The sequence below is a fragment of the Stylophora pistillata genome, chromosome 4 (genome assembly GCF_964205215.1).
Source record: "Stylophora pistillata chromosome 4, jaStyPist1.2, whole genome shotgun sequence".
NCBI classification, from domain to species: domain Eukaryota; kingdom Metazoa; phylum Cnidaria; class Anthozoa; order Scleractinia; family Pocilloporidae; genus Stylophora; species Stylophora pistillata.
Window position 1 is genome coordinate 44,153,452 of NC_142522.1, and position 17,315 is coordinate 44,170,766.

The following is a 17,315-nucleotide window of genomic DNA, read 5'->3' on the forward strand; positions in this document are numbered from 1 at the left end:
GTTAGACAAGGAGAGGTTTAAACCTGTTACAACAAATGAAAGCTTTGATGATGTCTGTAATTACAGAGAGGTAAAATAACTGCTTATCACTGAGTGTACACTTTTTTGTGTTTTTTAGATTTTAACCAAATTATATTGCTGTTAAGACTAGTGTTTAACGAATTTGGGAAAGAAAATGTCTATATAAGTGTAATTTTTGTCATCCTACCAAGTTAGTGCTCATGTCATAACTTGGATGCAAAAGTTTTGAAGACCAGAATGTCAATGTTCTTTGCTCTTTCAGCTGTTGAAAAGAAGTGTGATCACAAGTGACTTTGAAAAAAGACAGTCGATTCCTCCAATGCATGTCTCACAATATGCTCAGAAGAAACAAAGGAAGGTAAAATTAATAATAATAATAATAATAATAATAATAATAATAATAATAATAATAACTTTTATTGATATAGCGCTCATATCTTAAATTCATGACGCTTTACAACACTGTACGGGGGACTTTACCAGACTGCTAAGCGGTTTACAATCAATAAAGGTGAATATAACAGATGCCCCCTGGCCCCTCCCCCCAATTCCCAGTAAACAGGCCAGACCACATCACAGTAATCTTGTGAAGTGGGTTCTTTAATGTCCCCTGCCTAACCAAATTAACTAATTAATAGATGCAGGAGATGGGACCTCAATTTATTCGTCCCTATCCGAGAAGACTAGAATATCTAACCATTTCTTGATCGATGTTATAGAAAGGTAGCATATTCTTCTCAATTATTTTAAGACCCTGAGTGTTGGTCCGGCCAGGGCTCGAACCCTTGACCTCCCGCACAACAGTCCGGCGCTTAACCAATTGAGCTAACCGGAAGGCGGTTAGCTCAATTGGTTAATATAATTATTCAGTCCTTAATATATTCAGTCCTTTAATAAATTTAGTCCTTTAATATATTCAGTCCTTTAACCCATTAATGGCCGCAGCTTTTGTGGAAAACTGTGTTTTGAAGCTAGTCGAGCAGATTTCGGGTCACTGTTGTGGTTTTAAAAGCTCAAACTTACCAAAAACCCCTTGACAGCTCGTGCACTCGACGGCCTTTCGATCCAAATGCAAAATGGCGGCCTGAAAATCTCGGGCACGCGCAGAGAGCAAAATTTCAACATAATTTTTGGGTTGAAAAGTCATGCCCCACTTACGACTTCTACTTTTCTCTCTTTCTCCTGCCCTTTTTTTCCCCTCTCCTTGCCTGAAGTTTCTCCTCACTTGCTGGAAATTGAGTAGGCTTCATTTTGGTGTAGAGATTTTTCAGAAACTACTCATTATTTTCAAAGCACATGCTCAGAAAGGTAGGTGGGTAGTGAAACACGATTTTCGTGCAGATTTTCAGGTCAAAGTGACACGGTTTTTTGGCTATTTCTCCAATCTCCTTCACTCAATTGCGCTCATTCTGGTATCGTCTGTAAGATATTTTCAACCTGTTCAAGTAGGTGCTCAAATTCGTGCTCCAGGGTTAAAAGTGATGACATCACAAGGTGTAGAAAGGGTGTGGGTCCCCATGGGCGCATACGGGCGCACTGGATGTCAATGGGTTAATATATTCAGTCCTTTAATATATTCAGCCTTTAATATATACAGTCCTTTAATATATTCACTATTCTAATATATTCAGTACTTTAACATATTCACTCCTTTAATATATTCAGTCCTGTAATATATTCAGTCCTGTAATATATTCAGTCCTTTAATTAGATGCTCATAAACACAGTAGGCAATATTCTTTTTTGAAGAAATGACTCTCCATACTTTACCACTTCACATTACTTAGAAGGATTATTTATTATTTGAAGTGAACATTAATCATTGAAAAGAGTTTCTTTAGTTAACTTTACAAAAATGTATATGAAAATGTGGACACTGGAAACTGATTTTTAAACCTGTTTTGTTGTCTAATGAAACTCTTTCCCATTAACCTGGAGCAGTTGTCAACAGCATGTGCAGTTTCTGTTGGGTAATTCAATCACTGAAATGAAATGTCAGTTGTAGTATTGAAGCAGAGAATGGTGTCCATCTAATTGATAGGGTTTATATACTGGGACCTGTTCATACTGGGACCTGTTCAAAGGGCAGGTAATGCTATCCAACAGATAAATTGTTATCAAGCTGTAAAGGGTTAACAAAAACATACTGCTCTATCCACCTGATAGAGATTTAGTCAGTGGATGGCATTATATTCCCTTCAAACAACAATGGGCAGACCAAAGCTGCCCTGAATAAGCTGGACAGAGTTAGAAACTGCACGTAAAAATACCAATGTAACAGTGCTTTCAATAAGACCCGGCACCCACCAGAGCTCGGGTGGGTATTCTTTTGTGCATCACTGGATATATTTCACCACGCCTAAGTTGCTGTCACCGTGTTCAAGTCATGCTCAAGTCGCTCTGTGGCGGGTGCTGTACCAAAGTAGCCACCTATTTCAAATCTTATTGAAAGCACTGATGTAAGTTGCAAGAGGTCATGTAGAGAATGTAATTTTAGCTTTCTTTGGTCAAGTTTTGGAGGTCAGTTGCTTATTGATTAAATTCAAAACACAAATTTAGATGTACACAATTTAATCAAATTTTGAGTGTCCATGGGTATTTCAGAAAGCTAGAGAGGAGACTGCAGGACCAAAGTGGTTTAATCTACCAGCAACTCAGATTACGCCAGAGATTGAACGTGACATGAAGTTAATGAAGATGAGAAATGTTTTAGACAAGAAACGCCATTACAAGAAGAATGATTCCTCGGCATTACCCAAGTATTTCCAGGTATCATGTGATACTAACTATAATTTAAGTCCATGGCATTAAATTAAGTATGGTAGGTGTAATTCTTTCAAGAAACTAAAAGGGCCAACCATATTTTCTTGGATTTTATTTACTATTTTGTATAAGCATTACTGATAGTTTAAAACTACCACACAAAGCACCGACTTTTGAGAAAAGGTGAACAAAGGGAAAAAAATGTTTTTATTCCCTAAGGCCTGCTGTCTTTGCAGTAAACAATGCTTCAAGGTCATTCCTTCCAAAATAAAGCTGTGCTGAGATTGTCAAACCCAATTTATTTGTTGCGTTTATTATAGAAACTATTTGAAGTACATTTTTAAGGGGTCCTCTAACTTGCTGAAGAGAAGTAACACCTTTAAACTTCATTTATTTCCTTGTGATATTATATGATCATATTTAAGAGTACTGTTGTTTCAGACTGAGTACCAACTGGTAATGTGTATAATTTATCATTAAACAACTGTTGCTGCTGGTAATGGGAAGATACAGGTTGTTTACTTGCTAAATTCACAGTTGTGAATGTAATAGTGGAGTAATGTGCACACACTTATGGTGCATGGAACTATGTGGTTGACCAGGTTGATGGTAAGGAGTTTATTGTTATGGACACTGATGTATCAGCATAAGGAGGTCTGTTACTAGAAATGTACAAAAAGTTTTCATAGATAGATAAGTATTTATTTGGTAATTTTGTTTAGATTGGTACAGTGGTGGAGGGTTCAGCAGACTTCTATTCATCTCGAATTCCAAAACGGCAACGAAAGACAAACATGATAGACGAGCTTCTTGCAGATGCTGAATTTAGGAGGTATGGCAAATTAGTCAATTATTGTGAGGTCAATGGTGAGGGGTAGTAAATAAAAATTGTTTGATATATTTAGGTATCTGAATACAGATTTTGTTAAGCTTTGTTGAATTTCTTCTGATATTCTTCCATGTACCTTGCAATAGTCCTTTGTTTTGAATTTTTTTTTTCAGTGAACATTAATATGCATGAACTGCTGTAGCAAGCTTTCTTTTCTTGATAAAAGGAACATCTCATGAAGACATGGACAGATACCATGCTTTAGCTTACCTTCCCAATGAAAAATACATTTAAGGATTGAAAACTATGATATTGTCAGAAGGATTACATGTATAGTGTAATGCATTGTTTTTCTCCATTGCAGATACAACAAGAAAAAATACTTAGAAATTCAAGCTGCAAAGCAAAGTGGAAAGAAAGGATTTTATAAAAAGAAAAAGAACAAAAGAAAACCAACTTCATTGAGAAGTTGAGGCTGTGACTGTGACCTTAACACATTTTTTACAGACACAATGGGTCACTTTTCAAATATTTATCCATTATTGACTTGTCAGTAATGTATATTTTATTTATAATCAGGATGAAAGGCTATGCTATCAAATCAGTAAATAAACATTTCAAGGTTCTTTCAGTGAAATTCAATTTTAGATCTGCAAAGTTTTTTGGAATCTTTACCTTAGAAATTATGTACATGAATACAATGAAATTAGATCAATCTTCCTGACCCTGAATCATTACTCAAAGGATGGGAGGGTAGTTTTGTAGGAGTAAATAATAGTATTTGACTAAATTCAAAGCTGATCTCATTGCATCATAATGATGACCAGAAATGACCAATAAACAATAATCCCTTATTTCTAAATTAGTCAGATGAGTTCATTCATTTACTAGCTCTTTTTCTATAGCTACTACAGAACAGACAATACGCATCATATAGATGGAATAAACTCATGGTTGCTACATTCATAAGTTCCAGAAATTTCCTGACTGACTGAATTGCCAATTTCCCATGAACAACCTTTAATCTTTCCTTACAGCTTTCCTCTCCAACCATAAATTTATGCTTTCAATGAGTCAGTCATGTTCAGTGAGAATTGTTTGATAGTTCCCTAAGTACATGGAGAAAGGATTTACTTGCTCTGAAATCCATTATCAGTTTGTCATTAAATTCAGAAAACAAGGCCATTGGCATCAAAACCAGAGGAAAGAAGGTACTAAGAGATTCTCTTCAACTTGAAGGGATGCATGCAACTACCCTGCAGATTGTTCCTGAGTTAACAGTTTCTGCTACCCCAAACACATCCTTGGTCATTTTGCAGAAACAAAATGCAACCATAACTGATACCTTCTGTTCATGCCTAACTGGATCTGTCATTGCTGCTGAATGATTTCACTTGCTCTTCCACTAACAGTAAATGGTGATATTTATACTTTTGAGCTTTAAATTCAAATAACTTTGCAACCAAAGTCTGCTAGTCTAGTGCATAACTTCATAAGGAATTAGAATGTTTCATTTTGTCTACAAAACACAGTCTCTGTTGGTTCTTTCAATAATTGCTTGATTTGCTTCCACTAGAGCCTTTTGTAGCTGTTCATTTTCATTTTTAAGCCTTCCATTTTCCTCAAGAATGGACAAAAGTTCCTTTTTACACTTCAAGCATAATCTGGCTTGACAAGCAAAGTCTTCCTTACAATCTCCACTTTGCTCATACATACAGTATGTGTGATCATTTTCCAAGGCATTTGAAATAGATGCCAAAGACTCAGTTGTTTCCTCTGAATTTTCCTCAAGCAAAACTTCAGCATTTTGTCCAGGTAAAACTCCTTCATTGTCTTCATGAAGAACTTCAAGCTTTTTAAATTTCCCACTGCTTGTCTGGGTATGAGTTGCATCTCTTTTAATAGCATCTGTCTGAGTGGTTATGGACACGTCACTCTGTACATTAACATCATACAAGGACTTCATAAGTCTTGAAACTTCTTCATTAAGAGTTCCCTCCCCTGTATCATACCCGTTCAGCCACAGCTCAGGGTGTGAGTGGTCTCCCAATGGTTTACCAAATACAAAATGATTACTGCATACCTTTGTGTTTTCTGTCACTCGAAAGTTATTGCGGTTGATAAGTTGCTCCCATAATTTAAAGTGCTTTTGATTTGGCTTATGCCACTTCATACAGTGTATATGGGGTTTAACAACCCACCTGCAATCAAGCATTTACATCATCTATCAGAAGTTGTTTGCAGAAGCTAATATTTACCCTATGACCCCAAGAGTGACTTGCATCTAATTTCTCTAAAATATCACTCCTGAGTCGCACATTTGAGTCATGAGAATACAGGGAATGATCAACAAATTGAGAACCTCGATGGCAAAACATATTCTTCTTTTCAGCACCTCAAGAAATGTAAAGAGAACAGTATGGAGAATTTGGATGCAGATGTTGGGGTGTAAAGCGTTAGTATGTAAATCGAAGAAAAAACTTGTAACTCCAGACAAAACAAACTAACGAACGATGCATAAAACGTACAGATGTTAAAAAACTACACCACAGTTCTATGTACTGTACTGACAAACATAAGCACATACAGGCTTGCAAATTTCCAGGAATTCGGCATCAATTTCTGAGAATCATACGCCAAAAATTATACCTTTCTGGATATCTCCGATCATTTCGACATCCAAACACGGCACAATGGTCACCTTTACCCATTATAATTGGCGATATCGTCACGTCCAACTTGAAATCTTCACTAGGTCACAACGTCAACCAAAGGCGAACGGCGAACACCATGCCCCTTATGTTACCCATAGTCCCTTGCGAATCAATTTATTCAATATGGCGTCTAACATCCTTAACAGGATTGTGAGTGTTTGCCTGAGAACACAACACAGTGAACCTTAAAAGAAGCTATAACTCACGTTCTCCCTATTTTACGATCAAAAAGAATAAACAGAAAAGACAATCAAGCTGATAAAAACCGCCAAAAATGGGTATAAAAGATAGTGCTGATATTTCATGATCCTTACATTGAAATTCAAAGGGTTTCATTAAATCCGCTGCTTGGTAAAAAGTACGCTGTTTCCGCTCGCTTCCGCTGTGTTACTTTGAAGTTCCCATAGCAACCACTACCATAATCGCCATGATGTTTTTAGTGTAAGCGTGTCAGAGTTGTAGATTTCATTCGAAGTTATTTACCATTTAAAAATACTCTTCGGTAGTTTTGAGTCATGCCTCCGAAAAAGAAGGGAAAGAAGAGCGGAAAGAAGAAGAAGAGCGGCAAAAGGAGTGCCAAAAAGTCACCTTCTGCTGCACCTTCAAGTGATGTGCTCAATGAACTTTCCAAAGAATATTTTCTTCTACAGATACGAGATTTAGAAGGAAGGTTAGTTCGCTATCAGAAAAAATGCGACGAACTTGAAATTGCTAATCAGGAGTACAGATCACATTATGAACAACAAACGACAGATAAAAGGGAAATTGTATCGTTTTTGAAGAAACAGTTGGAACAAAGAGCCGACGAAATTGCTGACCTACAAGATCGTTTAATAGGATTACAGCAAGCCAAGGATGGCGAGAAGGATCAGTACGAAGTACAATTGGCAACCTTAAGAACTGAAATGCAAGAAATCAAGGACCAGTTAACTTCAGAAAATATGGTTCTGGGCGGAAAGTTAGCCTCCTTGGAAGAATTCCGTGTTCAGAAAGAAGATTTGATGGCAAAGTTTGCGAAGATGGAAGAAGAATTGGAAAAACAGCAGAAGGATCATAAAGAGGTTATTTACAATCTGGAGAGGAAAGCCGTCGTGGACAAGGATAGGTCTGTAATTTTAATCTCTTTCTAAGAAATAAATACACATTATCATGCCTCCTCGTCAAAGTAATTTGAGAGTGAAGGTAGAGTAGGAAATATTTACAACGGTTCAAAGGGTCAGTTGAACATTAAGAAATTTATAACTTTGTTAGGCTTAAATTTTGAGGTGATGGAGATGAAAGAACTTCTGAAGGTGTAGTTAACTTAGAGACAGGAGGGAAATTGCGTAGATACAAGATACTTAACCACAGAAAGCACGACAGAGTAAATCCACACTCAATGTCCAACCTGTACTGTTTCAAAAATTTTACCGACCCAATCACCATTGATTGGTGATGGTTGGAAAAATTTTGGAGACATGGTAAGAAAAGTTCAGCTCCTTGTCCAGGGTTGATCATGTCTACTATACTGAAAATATAACCAGTTTGTTATGTTTCTCCTGAAAAAAAGGGGCATGTTTCTCCCTTAACAGTCTTTTACACTTAATGCTGAGAGGCATGTATTTTTGTAAAGTAATGAACAGAGCAAGTGAGCAGGCTCAAAGGAGTGCTGTGGCACAAAGGGTCAAAGTATGAGCTGTTAACTGTTGAGAAATGTGCAAGGCATCTGGTCATTTATCATGGCAGACCATTATCACAGTGATACCTATGCAAGTTGCCTTTTACCTTTGTACATAGATTAAAGAAAGAGATGGTGCTAAGACTGAACCAAGTGGCTGCAGAATTTAGAAAAGTATCAAATAAACAGATGGCTGAGACAACCAAAAGAACAATCAGAGAGAATGTTTCCATCAATGCTCAGCTGGCCAAAATGTCTGATAAAACCATGGAACTTATCCAGGAAAATGACGAACTTCGAACTAAGGAGAAAAAAATGAAAATGCAGGTTGACATGTTGGAACATAACGAGAAAGAGCTTGCTAAGAAGAACAGTAGTAATCAAAAGGTAATTACAAACAGTAGACAGTATTGTACAGTAAGCTCTGTGCAATTCTCTCTCTCTTGCAGTCAGTCAATACGACTATGACAGTCCTTTGGATTCAGCTTTAGTTGGATAGCATTTCTCCATGCTGTTCTGTTATTGGCTGTAGTTTGCCAGGATTTTCAGTCTATGTTTCTCCACTTCATATTTTGTTTCGCTACATCCTTGTATCTGAGTCTAGGTCTTCCTTGGTTTCTGATTCCTTCTGAGTCCATTTGATGTTCATGATGTCTCTCAGGTGTCTCATCGTGTTGGCGTGTAGGCCTGTAGGCATGTAGTTTGTAGTGTCTTAACCTGTGACCAGTCACCTGTATATTGTCCATCATACTTCTGCTCCTTCTGTATAATTTAAAGTGATCAAAAAAGTTGATAATGGTAACTTTTGCATGATATTTTGGGCACAAAATAATTAAAGATCAGCAGTAACCCAGTGATAGCTCTGGAATCTTTATCCATGCACCTTTGTTTTTTTCATTTCAATTGTCATTCTTAGTGTGTATCACATGTGATGAGCTGAACTGGGATTAATAAATAAAATGGTGTTTAAATGAGTGTAAGCCACCAGTCTATTTATTACAAGCTGGCAAATTTCTGCTTGCAGCACTGCTTTTCATTTGGGCAGGCCCTCCACCTTATTCATTATTTTCATCTAGACCACAAGCTTAGTAGGTCATTGTGATCTGAAAAGATAAACTCATCCTACATGTATTTCAGTCTACTGTTAACCATGAAATATGTCAAAGCATCTCTATCTCTTCAAGGTCTAAGTTTTAAATGGCAAGGCTTACGCCGGCAGTGTATGTATTCTTTCAGATTATCCGTATGTTGGCAGAAAAAGCCAAGCAACAAGAAGAGATGTTACTTGAATATGAGGAGGGTGAGGCAAACAGAAAGGACTTGGAGAGTGAACTTGATCTGCTGAGAGCTCAGGTTGACAGTATGAAGGCCGAGCTTAAGGTCAGTGTGATTCCTTTAGTTTTTATTTTTTTTTTTTTTTGCTGGAAGTACACTCAAGTTGATGTGCAAAGTTGTTTGAACTTTAATTATCAACTGCTTTTAGTATGTATCGCTTGTCACATTTCTTAGTCACAGAGTTTTGAATTCTCTTGTTGGTTTTCCATAAAATATGCAACCATGCATCTACTATGAGACTCTGAAACTATTCATCCACCTTCAATTTGATTGACTGCACTGTGGTCACTAACCATATTAAATATCAAGAATCCACAAACAGTTGCAAAATTTTGTGAGTCTTTTAATTTTTCCTTAAGGACCCAATTGATGAACCTTTTTCAATAATTATATCAAATAGTTCTATCATGCTTTGCCTTCTCTGAAAAATCAAAAAGTTCAAAATATGCCTAGATAGCTGTTGTCCCCCCCTGTAACATTGAAAAACAATGTAAAATTATGCAACTTTGGCAACTTTGTATGCCACAGTGTGATGCAATGCCACTTTTTAATATTTTGTACCAGCAGATGGTCCTCTTATTTTTACGAAAATATAAATGTATTCTTGTTGTTACTGAACTATTGAAATAATGTACTTTCTGTCATTTTTGCAGAGATAAAATAAATTTAAAGGTCAACTTCAATGGCCTATAAAAAGGTCTGCCATATATGTTTACAGAACATAATAAACATCATCTTAAAGCTTTTTCCTAGCATGTAGTTTAATTCCTCCAATTCTATTTCTTGGCCTGCAGTAAGCAGTGCACCCAATTTGAAAAGGGTTCAGGTTTTTATGATTCTTAGGGCTGAACTGTTTTCCTTCTTGGCCTGCCATAAGTGGTGCATCCAGGTGGAAAATAGTTTGGGCTACATTGACAAAAAAATGCAAAACAATCTGTTGAATGATTTCAATATGTCAACAAAGTTGAAATGGTAAATTGGCCACAGTTACGATTATAAAAGCTGATGTTTTGAGCGTTAGCCCTTCATCAGAGCGACCAGAGGAATTGTGGGTTGTGTGTGCTTTTAAAGGCAGAAAATGGAGCTACGTGGTTGGTGGGAACATGGCAATGAGAAAAGCACAAATAAATTAGTGGAATGAAAAGCGTTCGTTGATACCTGTGGGATTTAGACTGCTGGTTTGAAAGATGAACTTTTGTTCAAGAGTTTTACGCCTTTCCGTGCTACCTAAGTGTGTTGCTTAGAAAAGCAACATATGGCAATCTGCGGTCTTTCCTTACACTTAGGTAGCACGGAAAGCCATAAAACTCTTGAACAAAAGCTCATCTTTCAAACCGGCAGTCTAAATCCCACAGGTATCAATGAACGCTTTTCATTCCACTAATTTAATCGTGTTTTTCTCGCTGCCATGTTCCCACCAATCACGTAGCTCCATTTTCTGCCTTTAAATGCACACACAACCCACAATTCCTCTATTTGCTCTGATGAAGGGCTAACGCTCAAAACGTCAGCTTTTATAATTGTAACGGTGGCCAATTTACCATTTCAACTTTGTTGACATATTGAAATTATTTCGTTACCCCCACCGATGCAGCCCCAAACAGTTTCTTTAGAAACTATCAGTCTTTATAAATCTGTTGAATGGATGTCACCCAAGAGGTCATCTATAAGCTATATTCTTGGCTAAGCTGAAAGATATTGACCATCACCTCCGGTGTGACAGCTGTTCAGTGGATTGTATTGAATCAATTAATTGAGAAGGTTAGGAATGTTCATCAAAAGGGTCCCTCAGGGAAAACAATTTTATGAATTATGAAATTTTGCAACCTTCAGTGGATTCTTGCTATATATGGTCATGCAGTGGCTTTTAACATTACCACAGTGAACTTAAGGACACTTAAACATTTAACTTTAAAATTACAGGGTTGTTATTGTTTCTGTTTCTAGGTTTGTTTTCTGAGGTTCATGGTTAATTCTTAGTTCCACAATAGGCAGTTTAACCCTACTATTATTATTTCTTAATAAACAGATTTGGATCTGCATTGGAACTGAAATATGAAATCAAACCTTCTAGTTTCAAAATATGAAACATTACTTCAACTTAGTCAGACCTCCTTGGAAATCTTTTTGTTCGTGTGTTTTCTACACTTCACAGCTGTGAATTTAATGTAGTTAACTTTACAACATTTTATTGTTTGAGCAGAGCACAACAGAGAAAAAAGAGTCCTTAGAGAGTGAACTTGCAAAAGTTACAAAGGACAGAGACCTGTCCATGAAGAAGAAAGATGAACTTACTGGAATTCTGTCTCAAGCAGCTCAAGCTCTTAGATCTTCATTAGTGGTAATAATAGTTATTTTTTATTTGGTTTTAACTCTTAAATCCCAAGATCTGATTCTCAATTCTCCCCTCTAGCTGCTACACATTTCCTTGAATGTAGATTGTAGTTACTGTATTTACAAGAATTTGGTGTTAGATCAAGGTAACAACTTGTACCTGATAAGTCTGAGTATATTCTCGATCATTACCTGTTGGTTGGATGATGTCTGGATATTATAGGGAGAAGTTACATGTTAATCACTCTTGGGAGTCATTGGGTTTAAAAGACAACCTAACTGAGTATGTGATGACTTAATTGGTCTAAATTGCTCATTAACTGGAATTGAATATTCCATTACATAAAAATGACTCGTATAACTTGAAAAACTTTAGGCCTAAACAGGAATTGAATTTGTGCCACCTAGACAGGAATTGGGGACCACCACTAACTGCTATTATGAGAGTGCTGTTGCATAATTAGCAATTCATTCGAGCTATAATAATCGTTAATCCTATTCATTCTGCCATTCACGTCTTGTCACAATATAAATGTTTGTTCATTAGTGTATATTGTCCCAACCATAACATATGCAGAAATGCTACCAAATATGTAAACTCGCGAGTTCCGTTCTATTTAACAATTATTCACCGAAGGCGAGGTGAATATGGTCCAATAATCCCTGAGACAAAGTCGAGGGGATTATTCGACAATATTCAACAAACCTGAGGCAAATAATTGTTTTAGTATAATTTCAGAGCTGAACAACAGTGAAATTTCTAAAATCATAAAATTTTAGTAACATTTATTAACATTTTACTTTAACATTTTATATAAACCACGTGGAGCGGTTTATATAGCTTCATATAAGGAACCACTTGACCAATCAGATTGCTGGAAACTTTAATTGCTCAGCTCTGAAATTATACTAAATAGGATTATTACTTTGGTTACTGTGTATATGAATAAAAAACTTTTTGCAGAACCGAGTAGTTAACAAGTACGTGCCCTGCAATCACTAATGTTGGTAGCACCCAACTGGTATCGGGAGGAACTGGTTCAGTCCCTGTTGAAGCCTTCGTCAAAATGAGATTTATCTCAGATATGTTAATTTACTATTTGTGATATCTGCAATTTATTTTCTTATTTGGTATCAAAAGTACGTATATAGTAAGAACTGAAAACTATATACTGTACAAGTGTACAACAGATTTTGACTGCCAAAATGCAGTGCAAATTACTGGATAATTTAAAAAAAATTGTCAGTTTTATCAATTTGTATTAACTAACCTTTTTTTTTTTTCACGGCATTACCGCAGTAGGGCAGGACTAGAACGGAACCTATGCGAACCATGCAAGTAGTCCACCCAATAAATCCCACCCATCCCACCCCAGGGAAGGACATCCATCACACAGTAATCCTGTGCGTGGGAAATTAACGTCTCCTGCCCCTAACCCTGTAGGAGACGGGACCTCCATTTATTCGGCCCTATCCGAGAAGACTAGAATTATGGTTGTCTTGCTCCACAGAAAGAAGTAAACTAATTTTATATTTCCATTGAATTAATTTGGCAGGCACCCACGGTTGTCAATGGAAAGCCAGATGAAGCAGAAGCCATTGCTCAACGTGAGAACCTTGTTCAAACACTGCTAGGAATCTTGAATGATGCAGTTACATTTGGTGTGGGACCCAGTGCCAAAGATTTCATGCCACCTCGTAAGACTAGCGGGTATTCAAGCCCAAGCCCTGATATAGGAAGACACATTCATAAGAAAAAGGAGTAAGTGATCAGTATGAGCTCTGAATTGTCGTTTCTTACATCGTCAAGACACCAGTTGTAAATAAGATTAACTCTTTAAATCCCATGAGTGACCAAACAAGAATTTCTCTTTACATTATCGAGCAGAAAAGTAATGAGAATATAGAAAAGTTCAAATTTGAAGGATTATTAGTTAATCCAATACCAGATTCTCCAAACTAACATTATAAAAATCATATAGCAGACAGTAAAGTGAATAAGAAAGGGATCTTGGGAGTAAAAAGACTTTAAATCAGGGAAAGGGAAACAAAAATTAATCACAAGGGCTGAGATGAGGTAACTATGGTGGTCAGTCTGGCCATGGGCGTGTTCTAAGAAAGTGTTGACATGTTTGAAATTGAGGGGGTGAGGTATGTAGTAAAGCCCAATCTTCCTGTCTCCAACGTCCTTGGCAATGAACATTCTTCAAGTTAGTGTATTAAGGTTTACTGTCTATTAAAAGAACTGGAAACTCACACAAGTCAAAATTTACGTCAGGGAATTTTGATCCGTGTCAGTTGCCAGTTCTTGAAGAAGGAACCCTTTTTACATGGCTAGACGTAACTGGCACATTGACTCTGATAAAAGGAAAACTGAGAAAAGGTTTCTAAGACTTCGTCGTTTATGTAGTGATGACTCTGATTTTTTTCACAAATCAGAGTCTACGTGCCAGTTTTTCGAAAAACGTGGTTACCTGTTTTTGTCGTTCAAGCTGGTAACCATCGCGCCCAACTTATTGATAGACATTCAGCACTACAAACGTCCCAGAAGGAAAATTCTGACCGCGTTCCATTTACCCTCACATTTCACCCTCACAACCACTCAGTTAAATCCATTATTCTTAAAAACTTTAAATTACTTCAAAACGATCCAGAGACTGGCACTATCTTTTCACAACCTCCACTCGTTTCATTCAAACGCGTCAAAAACATAGGCAATTTTTTGGTCAGAAGTTCATTACAAACTAATGACCAACCCGGCACTTTAAATGCGCTCGCGCACGATGCAAAACTTATCCTTTCATTCACAACGCTGAAAAAATATCGGGACCCAAACGATCCATTAAGATCACTGATCACTTCACGTGCACCTCAGCCAACGTCATCGATTGCAAAACTTGCACTTATTGCAAAAAGATCTACATCGGCGAAACAGGAAGACGACTAGGTGACCGATTCCGAGAACACATTTGCGACGTAGAAAGGAATGATAAGGACGCATCTAAACCACGTCGCTAGACACTTTAATCTACCTAATCATTCTAAGCAACATATGGCAATCTGCGGTCTTTCCTTACATTTAGGTGGCTCGGAAAGCCGCAAAACTCTCGAACAAAAGTTTATCTTCCAAATCGGCACTCTTAATCCCACAGGTATCAACGAGTGCTTTTCATTCTACTAATTTATTCATGTTTTTCTCGTCGCCATGTTCCCACCACCAATAGCGTAGCTTCACTTTCTGCATATAAACCCACACACAACCCACAATTCCTCCATTCGCTCTGACGAAGGGCTAACGCTCGAAACGTCAGCTTTTTGTCTCTTTACGGTGGCCAATTTACAATTTCAACTTACTTGAAGAAGAAACCCTTTTTACATGGCGAGACATAACTTATACTGACATTGCTGTTTGTTGCGTATTAGGACACTCCCCTCTAAAGCCCAGGTTGTGGCAGCTGCAGTGAACCGTCCACTTCCTCATTACAAGCTGGGTGATTTGGGAATAGTTCCCAGGTCTCATCCTAAGCTTGGAGAGAGGCCTGGGGCTTCTTCGCCTTTGGCCCCTATAAGCCGGCAGACAAGAAGTGTTGGTGTACAAACAGTCAGTGCACAAAAGGTAGGTCCTTGAATGACCATACTGCCATAAATTGTGCTTCAAGCTAAGTTTGCGACATTTATTGATTTTGCTAATTCTTTTTGAATTATGTACAAGGTTTGTTAGGAGCCAGATTCCTTGAGTAAGTGGAATCCATAGGTGATCTGGCGGAAGATTTTGTTCTGGCCAAATAGTTTGTTGTCAGGCCTAAGTATCCACTCCCACTCTCTTATCTTTACCTTGTGCGACTTGGCAACGAGTTGTTACATGTGTGTGTTTTCTTTCTGTTTTTATTTTTTCGCACAGAAAGTTGTTATCAGGCGAAAAGAAAACTTTTAGATATAAGTTTGCTGATGTAGATAAACACTGTTGTGATAAGCATATAAGAAAAAGTAGCACGGGTAGTAAAGGAAGTGAAATATCTGCACATATTGTAAAGGATGGTATGAAAAAATTCCGGCGATATTGTTTTGTTTGTTTCTCTTCACAGGCCATGTTCTTCGCTGATCAACTTCTTTCCAAACGGAGCCCCACCTCTTCTAATCCTTCGATGTCACGTGACTATAAGTCACCAATCAGAACAGAGCTGCCTGTTGGCACAGGGTCACGTGGTAGAATACCTTGACGCGTCTCTTGTTGACACTAGATTTGGAAGATTTTTAAATAGTTTTCTCGGAAGAGATCATCCAAACCACACATAGAATCTGTAGCGATGGTGTTCAAATATTTCTCTAAACTTGGTACTAAAGAAGGTGACTTCCCAGTCCAAATCATAATAAAATGAACTTACTTTTGCCTACGTGGGCTTGCTACAAGGACTGAGCCACGTTAAGCTCACTAAATATGGACACTCCCGGAGTTGCTCACTGGGGGAGAAACTTTGTATATTTTTATGGTACATACCATGTTGTAAAGGATTTTACTAGAATTTGAATAGTGTATTTCTTTTTGACTGTTGTATTTATCTCTCCTTTTTACCACAATGAACCTCAATTTTGTCTCTGCAGTTGCTGAATAAAACATTCATAGTAGCAATTCCACAAGTGAAAGCATCATCCCTGAAGAATTTACTAGAAGCTAATAGATTTGTATCCTATGATAACGGTCCGGAAATAACTCGTATTGCTTGAAATTTATGTGTTTTGTGTGATAGATGCCAAACAGGTGGATTGTGTAAATATATCTTTAGAGAGCAATAAACACCATTATTTTGACAAACGTCTCTGTTGAAGAAGTCAATTTACATTTTAGCTGTTTCAGACCTGGGACACACAATGGGGCACAATAGCCGCGCTGAGGAAGAAGAGAAGAAAGGAGGTCTGGGTTAGGTACACAGCTCGACCCAAACTCCTTCCTTTCTCCATTCTACACTTCCGTCGCGTTTCGCCACTAACTGGACGCCTGAAACGGGTTACCTTCGTGAATGTATTAGGTCGTATTGAGAAGGCCTTAATGGGGTCAACTGTCAGCCGTACTGGACAGCCGAAAACTAAGCAGTCAGACGTAAAAGTTGACACATTTTAAGCGTCCGTACACAAAGTTAACCGTATCAACATGCTCTTTGTAAGATGCATCCTTTTGTGTCACAGCGGAAAGAAATGTAACCGTGGCCAAAATTTTAGCTGCAAAAGCCATCAACCCGGTGACAATGAAGCTCATTTATATGTGGGAGTTGCAACAAGGAGTTTGAGAGAGTGGTCTTCATCGGACGCAATGAAGATCTCTCTTAGAGATATAAGACAGTTTCCCCTCGATTTCTGATTTACATTTACTATACTATACAGTGGCTCTAGCCGTCAGAACAATTTTCGTTTCCCTTCAAGTCATTTTCAATTATTGTAATTTCACCTTTGACAACTTCACAATGAGTAATACAGTAAATGGTTTGAACCCAGGGGTAACATGTGAAATTTAGTAACATCAACTAAGTTGAAATTATAAATTGGCCACCGTAAAGAGTTAAAACTCTTTACGGTGGCCAAAAAGCTGACGTTTAGAGCGTTAGCCCTTCGTCAGTCAGAGCGAAGGGCTAACTAATTTCTTCATTCGCTCTGACGAAGGGCTAAC

At 37.6% G+C, this 17,315-nt stretch overlaps 2 protein-coding genes and 1 non-coding gene across 3 annotated transcripts in view; 2 read left to right on the forward strand and 1 right to left on the reverse strand.

Annotated features, from left to right (window-relative positions):
- The window catches only part of LOC111326678 (deoxynucleotidyltransferase terminal-interacting protein 2), an 8,487-nt gene extending 4,232 nt beyond the window's left edge, over positions 1 to 4,255 (forward strand). Inside the window, exons 2-6 of the mRNA XM_022930737.2 lie at positions 1 to 70; positions 284 to 379; positions 2,626 to 2,790; positions 3,507 to 3,616; positions 3,978 to 4,255. The exon at positions 1 to 70 is cut by the window's left edge and continues 60 nt beyond it. Of these exons, the coding sequence (XP_022786472.2) occupies positions 1 to 70; positions 284 to 379; positions 2,626 to 2,790; positions 3,507 to 3,616; positions 3,978 to 4,086 (550 nt within the window). The 3' untranslated portion in view covers positions 4,087 to 4,255. The remainder of the gene's footprint in view (positions 71 to 283; positions 380 to 2,625; positions 2,791 to 3,506; positions 3,617 to 3,977) is intronic.
- Positions 4,256 to 4,966: 711 nt separating this feature from the next.
- Positions 4,967 to 6,430, reverse strand: LOC111326679 (uncharacterized). Its single transcript, XR_016000215.1, has 2 exons — positions 6,263 to 6,430; positions 4,967 to 5,814 (listed from the first exon to the last, which is right to left on the reverse strand). It is a non-coding gene; the product is annotated as an uncharacterized LOC111326679 (transcript).
- A 293-nt stretch (positions 6,431 to 6,723) lies between these two features.
- LOC111326684 (cilia- and flagella-associated protein 157) lies at positions 6,724 to 16,075 on the forward strand. The gene is made up of 7 exons (XM_022930743.2): positions 6,724 to 7,432; positions 8,104 to 8,371; positions 9,221 to 9,364; positions 11,523 to 11,660; positions 13,210 to 13,415; positions 15,077 to 15,269; positions 15,739 to 16,075. Exons 1-7 carry the CDS (start codon positions 6,843 to 6,845, stop codon positions 15,871 to 15,873), a joined length of 1,674 nt encoding a protein of 557 aa, XP_022786478.2. The 5' UTR covers positions 6,724 to 6,842; the 3' UTR covers positions 15,874 to 16,075.
- The last annotated feature ends 1,240 nt before the right edge of the window (positions 16,076 to 17,315 follow it).

What these genes read in the sequence shown, in the direction of transcription:
- LOC111326684 (XM_022930743.2), top strand. Translation starts at nt 6,843, where the DNA reads ATGCCTCCGAAAAAGAAGGGAAAGAAGAGCGGAAAGAAGAAGAAGAGC. An exon ending in CTCTTAGATCTTCATTAGTG is followed by an intron (nt 11,661 to 13,209) that starts GTAATAATAGTT and finishes TTAATTTGGCAG; the next exon opens with GCACCCACGGTTGTCAATGG. An exon ending in CACATTCATAAGAAAAAGGA is followed by an intron (nt 13,416 to 15,076) that starts GTAAGTGATCAG and finishes GTTGCGTATTAG; the next exon opens with GACACTCCCCTCTAAAGCCC.